We start from the raw sequence: 9,955 nt of genomic DNA on the forward strand, positions 1-9,955 counted from the left end.
TTCAGTGTGTTTCTGAATGACAATGCTGAAGTTTCCCCCACTATCACTCTGACTGGAGCGAGTGTGTGTGTGTGTGTGAGTGAGTGAGTGTGTGTGAGTGAGGGACAGACACCCACACATCACTGTTTTTACTGATGAGAGCAGAAAAGGTGCTGCCGCCCCCTCAAATCTACACGAAAGCACATGACTTCCAGGAATATACTCGCTTTTAAATTTTCCCCCAAAGAGTTCAGCTGTTGATGCCTCACACTTTCAAGAACCTCGTGTGCACAGGTTGTGTATGGCTGTATTTCACAATGTCATTCTGCCCACACGCTTTTGTAATGGCATGTTGGCTGACGAGTAAGGAGGAGGATTCTTGAGAATTTTCCTCCTCCCTAAATGATGTTTATTATCTATTGTACCGTGAGGCTTACAGCTTCAGTCGCAGCTGTGTGTGAGATGCTGGAAACAGTCCTGCTTTTTGTGCAACATTTGTGAATGGACAAGCATTTCAGCCTTTCCCTGAAGAGACGTGTCATTTGTGTAACAGCTTTGCATGACACTGAAATTCTTCTGTTAAAACTAAATTCAGGTCAAACTGGAGGATTCCTCGGGCGTCTTTAAGGCCCATTAAAATGTTATTTTGTGGAGCTCTTCCACTATGAAAAACAAGGGTCTTTGGTGTCATGGGATTGCACTTTTGGAAACAAACTTTTGGAAACAACAACAAATTGAGCTCATGGTTGCTTCCATGGTGGATTAGACGTGATAAAGTGAGCTTTAATGTAACCTTTATTAATAAAAAGTAAATGTATACTTTAATCTCTGAATGAAAGACTAAAACTGTTGTTTATTATAAAGTCACAACTGATGTGAATTAACTCTACAATTGCTAAACTTGTATACATTTACATTTATCACATATTATTTTTAAGTGTTGACATAAAGTGCCTCCTGAACTGGCCAAACATGCATGAAAACATGATCAAGTGTCGTCTAGGTCGCCCTACCAGTGGAGACAACGTGATGCTGTGCTCTTGTGTGTAACGCAGTGCCCTCTAGGGTTTCCTTACAGGTTAGAAAGTGCAGAGCCACATAAGCTGCCTTACATTTTAGAAAATGAGTCACCTGTGTGTCAATTCAGAGGTGTAATAGTTTAAGTTCAAGTCACAGACAGTTTTAATCTTGTACAAGTGCAACTAGGATATGTGCTATGAACCAATAGTAGCATGCAGTTATGTTAATAGACTGGCTGGTCGCCTTCCTTGGAATTACATTATTTTTGTTTAAAGGGGCAGCATGTAGTTTTTTGAGAGGAAATTCAAACTGAATTTTAATATTAATCAGGTAATAAAACAAACTCTTATTCATAACTGAATAAACAAGCTGTTCTCAGAGGAAAATAAGGTCCCCGGAACACTGTTTGAAGCTGAAATGGTGGCAGGGTCCGCCAAATATAAACAAAGTAAAACAGTATGATTGTGTTGTCCTTTAAGGTCAGATTGTCTATTGAGTCATGAAAATGAAGAGTTTATTCGTTTAGTCAATGAAGATCTGTCTCTTCAGATTAAAATGTCTTCCCCAAACTACATAATGCTCCTTTAAATGTAGTGTAGAATTGGAAGAATTTGATCCAATTATAAATGTATATGCACTGTTGTAAAAAGTACCTGAAAGTCATACTTGAGTAAAAGTAAAGATATATTAAAATATTAGTTTTGTGAAAGTCAACATTTTGAGTAGTAGTTGAGCAAGTCTTAAAGCATCTGATACAACAAAAGTACTAGTTAATTTATACAGTATATTTACATGTTTGTATATGCTTCATACTGTTGGATGACCAATTATTGACCCTGGTTGATTGTTGGATCAGATATTCAGCATTTTTTTGATGATCAGATTGCAGATAATACATTATATTGGCTCTGAAGCAGCATAGAATCTGCTTAGTAACTTCTGTATGAAACTGGGTAAAAGTAAAAAAATAACCAGAAGTAAATTATTTAAAGTGTACCTAGTAAATGTACTTTGTAGAAGTTTCCCATATATACAGTGATGACTAGACAGTCACTAAAAACAGCCACTTGTAATGCATGGAGCATGTCCCCACCTAGTGGTCACTTGGAAGAACAGATCCAACGTGTTAATTTCATGTCAAAATATTAACATCCAGATATGTTACAGTACAATTTAACAGCACAGACATTTCTCCTCTCAAAACCTAACAACTGTGATGTGGTAACCGATTTAAAACTATGTCAAGGCATAAATAGAGCCAAGAGACGTGACCCGTAAGGTATTACATCTTTAATTTTTTGCAAAACAAAGACTTGGAATACAGACAAGCCTGGACTCAGGCAAAGGAATCATACAGTCCTCTCTCTCCATGCAGCGTGCAGTGTTGCACATGAGCAGAACGTCCCCAAACCCTCCACCAGACCTGACCTGATAATGGAATGTACCATTCCCATGTTCACACGTTAACCACTCCAACATTTAAAACTCAGTGCAACAGGGTACTCGTTAAAACATATGTGCTGTCACCATGAACGCATAAACCAAAACTGCTTTTCTTAAAAAGGTCTTGCAGAGTAATGCTCTAGGCACGAGAGCAACACTGGTCCACCACACAACATGAATGACTATTTGTTTTGCAGTTACTGCAGATTTTTTTTTTTTTTTAAAGGATGAACAATTGAAAAGTGAGGCTAAAGTGTTAGAAATCTGCAGGGGGTTCGTTTAATCAACTTCTTCCATGCGTGAAGCATCATCTTCGCCTTCTAGGGGAGGAATCTCATCTGGGACGGATGTTGAGGTGGCCTCCTCTACGGGAACATCGTCGTCATCGATGCCTGAAGATAAAAGGATCGTTTGTTAGATATCAATACAAGCGTCACGTGAAAAACTACTGATATTTATTTGCAGTGTCTCCTTACCCAGTCCGAGCTTGATCATTCTGTAGATGCGGTTGGAGTGGGTCTGTGGGTCGTCCAGGGAGAAGCCTGAGGACAGCAGGGCGGTTTCGAACAGCAGGATGACGAGGTCCTTCACAGCCTTGTCGTTCTTGTCAGCATCTGCCTTCTGCCTGAGAGTCTCCACGATGGGGTGGTCAGGGTTGATCTCCAGGTGCTTCTTAGCCATCATGTAGCCCATGGTGGAGTTGTCCCTGAGTGCCTGGGCCTTCATGATCCTCTCCATGTTGGCCGTCCAGCCGTAAGTGCTCGTCACAATGCAGCAGGGTGAAGACACCAGTCTGTTGGACACCGTCACCTGGTAGAGACAGTCCAACACAGGACATTAACACATGCAACATGCAGTGTTTGAACAGCAGGCATTTAGAAATCATGTTAATAAAAGCATGCAGAACAGTCATGTTAGAAAAAAAAAAGAAAATGCTCAACACGACATGTCCAAGGCAACCGTTTGCCAATTCCAAACCTTAAAAGTCTAGTCTATGTAAACACATAAGTGCAACTTCTTGTAAAAACTACTCAAACCACAATTGGTTAAACTTACATTTTTTGTTTTACATTCTGAAACAGGCATCTGTTAGATCACACACTGAAGTTACATTTTCAAAAAGGTTCGTTTGTCATTCAAAAACTCATTCAGGGCACACAAAGACTTCAGGGCCTCCTTACATCTTTAAAAACTCACCAGAATACAACTTAGGACCAGTTAGGACACCTGTTACCAAACAAGACACTGTCAACTGTAGTTGTGAAGTCATAAGAGCCTAAATCCTACAGTATGAAGGGAACTAGAGCATGAATCTCATTAGGATCACTGACCTTCTCCACTTTCTTGTCGAGGATCTCCTTCATGAGCTTGCAAAGGCTCTCGAACTTGGCCTTGTCCTCCTCCATCTTCTTCTTCTCCTCTTCGTCCTCTGGCAGCTCCAGGCCCTCTTTGGTGACAGAGACCAGGCTCTTGCCATCAAACTCCTTCAACTGCTGGACGCAGTACTCGTCAATGGGCTCTGTCATGTACAGGACCTCGAAGCCACGCTTGCGGACGCGCTCAACGAAGGCGGAGTTGGCCACCTGATCCTTGCTCTCACCTTAAGAAGTAAAAAAATTTTGTTCAGTTTATGCATACAGTGTCAATTTCCACAAAATATTGAGTTACTCAATTTTTTTTTTTAGGATAATAATGCATCAGAAAAATCTGCTGTTCTAAGACAAACTCACCAGTGATGTAGTAGATTGATTTCTGGTTTTCCTTCATGCGGGTCAGGTACTCTGTGAGGGAGGTGGTCTCATCTCCAGACTGGGAGCTGTGGTAGCGCAGCAGCTCAGACAGCTTCTTGCGGTTTTGAGAGTCCTCGTGGATGCCCAGCTACAGATAGACAGTGAGTTGTGATTCATTCAAAATAATCCACTACACAAGTACCCTTGATCACAACAATTACCCAGTTACATGTTGAACATTATTAAATAAGCACCTGTTCATGTAGTCTGAATGTTTAGGAATTACAAAATGACACACGATAACCTCAGTCTTCCTGATAACATTTCTCTAGAATAACCAAGGGGAGCTCAATAAAGCCAGGTGTATGAAAGGTTTCTATAAATGTTAAATCTGCTTTGCAATACTGTCAGAGGTTAAAGACGATTTTAAATATATGAATGAATTTTGTTTTATTTTTTTAAAATCTCAAATTCAGCATGCTGCATTAAAAAGCGGATTTTGTGAACAGGTATTGACCATTTTCTTCCCATTTAACACACTCAACAGGAAATATGTTATGAATCATGTAGCATTACTAGACAACTTATCTAATCAGCACTAAGAGACTAGTCTACAGCACCTAAGCACTGCAAATTTAATACACTCAACTAAACAAAGCAGGAGATTTATTTATTGAGAACAAAAACAAAACTACAACTATTTGTCAGGTATGTAGTGGGTTTCAAAAGGTCTGGCAAAAGCAAAGCTATGTCTACACTGCCTTGGAAAGCTAGAGGGTGCAGAAACCACTAGAGGAAAGAGTAAAGTAAACCTTTCGAGTCCATGGAGATACACTGAAGACACATGGAGTGCATTGTAAGAAGAGGGACTTTCATTTAAAAAAAGTTTGATTTCCTAATCAACACAGCGCTATACTTGTTTATTTCAGATACCTTGATGTTCTTGGAGAACCCTTCATAGAACTTCTTGTAGTTCTCCTTGTCCTCAGCCAGCTCGGCGAAGAGCTCCAGACACTTCTTGACAATGTTCTTGCGAATGACCTTGAGGATCTTGCTCTGCTGCAGCATTTCTCTGGAGATGTTGAGGGGCAGGTCCTCAGAGTCCACCACACCACGGACAAAGTCTGAAGATTAACACAAAACATTACTTATTGGAGTGTTTCTGTACCCATCAATCAAAGCTGCTTTGTGTAAATCGTAGTGCAGTCCTGTGATGTTCAACAGAACACTACATTTGTTGTCCAACTTACTCAGATACTCTGGGATGAGCTCTTCACAGTTATCCATGATAAAGACTCTCCTGACGTACAGCTTGATGTTATTCTTCTTTTTCTTGTTCTCAAAGAGGTCGAAAGGTGCACGGCGGGGAATGAAGAGCAGGGCCCGGAACTCGAGCTGGCCCTCCACTGAGAAGTGCTGTAACGAGGACGAGAATTCACTTTAGTTTTATGTTACTTTAAGCCACGAAAACACAAGAGCTGCTTTTGCACTGCACCATTTACCTTGACAGCCAGGTGATCCTCCCAGTCGTTGGTCAGGCTCTTGTAGAACTCTCCGTACTCCTCGTTTGTGATGTCATCAGGGTTCCTGGTCCAGATGGGCTTGGTCTTGTTCAGCTCCTCCTGGTCGATGTACTTCTCCTTGATCTTCTTTTTCTTCTTCTTGTCCTTGTCTTTGGAGTCCTCCTCATCGTCGGAGCCCACGTCCTCGATCTTTGGCTTGTCCTCACCGTCCTCCTTCTCTTCTTTCTCTTCCTTTTCGGCCTTTTCCTCCTCTGCCTCGTCGTCGCTGATCTCCTTGTCACGCTCCTTCTCCACCTGCAAATCAAAACCACTTGAGTTTATCACGGACAAAAGACAGTTTTAAGTAGCCAGATAAGGTACATCAAAAGTCAATACATACAAACAGGGTGATGGGGTAGCCAATGAACTGAGAGTGCTTCTTGACAATTTCCTTGACCCTCTTCTCCTCAATGTACTCTGTCTGGTCCTCCTTCAGGTGCAGGATGATCTTTGTTCCACGGCCAATGGGCTCGCCTGGAGGAAGAGTTGTACAGCCATGAGCACACTTATCCAGAAAAAAAAAAAACCTAGTCTACTAGGAGTAAACAGCCCTTTCTGTTATTAATACCAAACAACAACCTAAGGAAATGAATAACAGTAAATAAAGATGCAATGTTTAATGACATTGATTTGCATTTAGGCTTCTCATCAAAAATAGTTGGTGCAAGTAGTAGCAGCAACTCCTTTGATTCTGTTACGGCGCCTTTTCACGTACCACTGTCGACCTTTACTGTGAAGGAGCCTCCAGCAGAGGACTCCCAGGCGTACTGCTCATCGTCGTTGTGTTTGGTGATGACGACCACCTTCTCAGCAACAAGGTAGGCAGAGTAGAAACCCACACCAAACTGACCAATCATGGAGATGTCAGCTCCAGCCTAGAAAGAACACAATTATAACTTTGAGACAGCAGTCAAAATAGTCTTTACCACAATCTTTTGATAATTTGCTATTAAAATAAGATGTCTTGAGCCAATCCCAAGTTTTTGTATTGGAACCAATCTGGCATGTTTTAATGCATCAGTATAGACCAATATAGCCAATCAAAATCATATTCTTTACTGAACTCTTTTTTCCATCTCAGCAACGCAGTGCCCCTCCCATACAATAGCCAGCCTCTGCAGTGCAGCATGACAGTCAAAACAACTGAAAAAAGGATAGTGAATGAACAATAATTTGCTAAGTTTTGACAATTAATGTAATTTGTCCTCCACTTTCAGAAAAGAAAAAAAAAAAAAATCTAAATGGGAGCTTCTTGTTTTAGCCTGTGCCAACCGTCGCATTCAAGATCAACATTTTAAAGCGGTAAATGTTGGGGGCGGATGAATCAGCTGCTACCAAATGAGTAAGGCGACAGTGGGCCCAAGTTAGACTAGATTAGAGGTTTGTGTGTTGTATGCATGCTGCAGTCTGTAGATCATCTGAGGGAAAGCAGCATCAATAATACCATTATTATGCTCATGGACAGTAGTGTTTTAGTAGTTCCAACGACTGCAGAGTGACTGCTTCACATCGATTTCAGGTGTTGCATTCTCCCAGTTATCAATATAGAAATATTTGCGTGTTGTGCATTTAGTGCATCAACTAAACTACTCTGAACCGGGATCTTTGGCGTTTTGTTCAAATACCTTGTGAAAAATAGGGCATGCCAGATTTTAGACGGCTGGAGCCGTTATTTCAGTGTGTGAAATGCATACTGAATCACTATTTGGGGAAATTTAAGCATTGGGTCCAAAAATCCTGATTGGGACATCCTTATTATCTCCATCTTTGTGTTGCAATTTAAGACCAACAGGACAGTTGCATAAAGTGACCCTTGTCTTGTGTGCCATTTGCTTCCCTATCACATGCTGCAATCTGTATAGTGTTCCACTCTAGTACCTGCAGGGCCTCCATGAAGGCCTTGGTGCCAGACTTGGCGATGGTACCCAGGTTGTTAATCAGGTCGGCTTTGGTCATGCCAATTCCGGTGTCGATAAGGGTCAGGGTGCGGTCAGCTTTGTTGGGGATGATGTCAATTTTCAGATCCTTGCCGCTGTCCATCTTGGTTGGTTCGGTCAAGCTTTCATAGCGAATTTTGTCCAAAGCCTGAGAAGAAATTGACAAGAGGCATGACTATTGATACCATATGTGGTCCTTCAAATCAATCCCATTACTAGAGGCATTATTAAATAATCAGTTTCACACGTGAAAACAAACACCTAAATTATTGTGTACATGAACGGCAAAGCTCATCCAGACTTACATCAGAGGCGTTGGAGATCAACTCCCTGAGGAAGATCTCTTTGTTGGAATAGAAGGTGTTGATAATCAGGGACATCAGCTGAGCGATCTCTGCCTGGAAGGCAAAGGTCTCAGCCTCCTCCTCTTGGTGCATTTCTTCAGGCATCTGCAAAAAGAGGACAAAACGTTTGAGCAAGCTGCCTTCAATTTGAAAGGGTATAAATGGCAAAACATCATTCATGTATTATTTATAAAGGGGTGGTAAACAAAACACAATGACTCAATAGCTGACTATAGTCGGTTTTAAAGGGTTAAAAGAAGTCATTTGTTAGAGATTCGTTCCACGTCAAAAAGCCTAAATTCTTCCAGTTTCGTTTGCCATGAAGCGGTATCATAATTTGATCATGCCCTCAGGTCGATTTCGTAAATCTGGACACCAGCCATCATGTTAGCAACATCGACGGAAGTAGCCGTTAACCAACATGGCGTCGACCGACAGACAATGGACCCCGCAAACACGTGCTGGAGCACGGCTACAGGCACAGGATACCGCCTGGGTGTGCGGCACTAAATGATACGTTTATATATGATTTAAACGTTGCTAGTGTAATATAAAAAGCCACTCGGTGACGAAAACGACTAAACCTCGTGTCAGTATAAAGCAGCGTTAGCACACGAACCGAAGGGAAAGCCAAAACAATGACTTGCCATTTTTAAAAGCGAACAGTACAAACCAGAAACCACATGTTACTGTATTTAAGCCTAATCAGCCCTCCTTTTAACAGTCACATGAACCGTATTAAACTAACGTTACCAACATTACCAAGACCAAATATCACTCAAACAACATTTATGACCTTAGACTTCCAACACGGCCAGTGTTTGGGGGTGAAGGGCTGTGAAATGAGGGTCGTACTCCGATTTGGGTCGAGTGTGAATTTTAGCACCATTATATAAACCGAGCAAGCGTTGTCATCTCCACCACACCTGCCTTGGTGCAACACACGCCTGGCCTAACGGTGCGGCATAGTGCCGCATCGCAGCACTGCCATTTATCGGCCTTGTACACGAAAATCTCACTCTGTAAAGGATTAAACATTATGTAACATTCAAGCTAACAGACGGAGGATACCGGTAATATGCTAGCTGTAGCCCGCGATACAGTAATGATGCTAAGGTTATCGTCGTGACTCATGAGCTCCCATCGTGGATACATCCAACCGTTGCTCAGTGATGGGTTAGCTAAAACCGAATAGTAAAAGAGGATACTGTGCTCAAGGTGCTAGTTAAATACTCGGGTACATACCTTGTTTATTTCGTTGACTTTTCTTGAATAAAATGCAACCAATGTAAGTCCCTTCTGCTCTCTGACACAGGGAAATGGAAAGGGACTTCCTTTTAATAGACCGGAATCTTTATACACAGTCGTTTCAGTGTGCGGCCGTATCCATCCGCGGTGCACCATCTAGTGCTCTGACTAGTCTGTGGGCAGGAGACAGTCAGTAAAACAGCGATTTTATTCAAGACAACGACTTTTTATAACGAATTACATTAAATCAAGTGTTGGCATGAACATATCAATATGACATGAATAAACGTGATTATCGATATAGTCAGGAAATTGTATAAGCTTGAGTGACTTCTGAATAGCAATTCATTAAATAATGTAAAATATATCAATGTAAATAATAAAAAGAAGTCTAAATATGTTTCATGTATACTTTACAAGGCAAAGCCCAGTGCCCCTAAAAGCACCTGGTATTAAAGGTAATCTTGTACCTCAAGAAATGCTGCATTATAACTATATACTAACCATTGATGCCATCTTGTGGCAGTTTATCCCAACAGGATAGCACAGATACACATTGAGGAGGATACTCGGAAAAAAACAAATATTCATTGACGGACCTGACTCCGTAGCTGCCGCCACATACTATCAATGCAGAAATATCTGCATCAACCTAATAAATAAATTCAATAAAAAATCACAGATGAGTCGTT

At 41.3% G+C, this 9,955-nt stretch overlaps 1 protein-coding gene across 1 annotated transcript; it reads right to left on the reverse strand.

Moving 5' to 3' along the window:
* Positions 1 to 2,274: 2,274 nt before the first annotated feature.
* On the reverse strand, positions 2,275 to 9,400 carry hsp90ab1 (heat shock protein 90, alpha (cytosolic), class B member 1). The gene is made up of 12 exons (XM_084376904.1): positions 9,261 to 9,400; positions 7,977 to 8,120; positions 7,613 to 7,819; positions 6,450 to 6,609; positions 6,075 to 6,208; positions 5,675 to 5,989; positions 5,423 to 5,588; positions 5,106 to 5,296; positions 4,173 to 4,320; positions 3,774 to 4,042; positions 2,919 to 3,252; positions 2,275 to 2,834 (listed from the first exon to the last, which is right to left on the reverse strand). Exons 2-12 carry the CDS (start codon positions 8,118 to 8,120, stop codon positions 2,722 to 2,724), a joined length of 2,181 nt encoding a protein of 726 aa, XP_084233030.1. The 5' UTR covers positions 9,261 to 9,400; the 3' UTR covers positions 2,275 to 2,721.
* Positions 9,401 to 9,955: the final 555 nt, after the last annotated feature.

This window comes from Pagrus pagrus (assembly GCF_965226575.1).
Source record: "Pagrus pagrus genome assembly, chromosome: 16".
Classification (NCBI taxonomy): Eukaryota; Metazoa; Chordata; class Actinopteri; order Spariformes; family Sparidae; genus Pagrus; species Pagrus pagrus.

Bases quoted from the DNA above. Each gene is read 5' to 3' on its own strand.
- hsp90ab1 (XM_084376904.1), bottom strand. From the start codon at position 8,120: ATGCCTGAAGAAATGCACCAAGAGGAGGAGGCTGAGACCTTTGCCTTC. The intron at 6,610-7,612 runs GTACTAGAGTGG...TGTTCTTTCTAG, and splicing joins CCTTCATGGAGGCCCTGCAG to GCTGGAGCTGACATCTCCAT. The intron at 5,990-6,074 runs GTATGTATTGAC...TTTGATTTGCAG, and splicing joins GCTACCCCATCACCCTGTTT to GTGGAGAAGGAGCGTGACAA.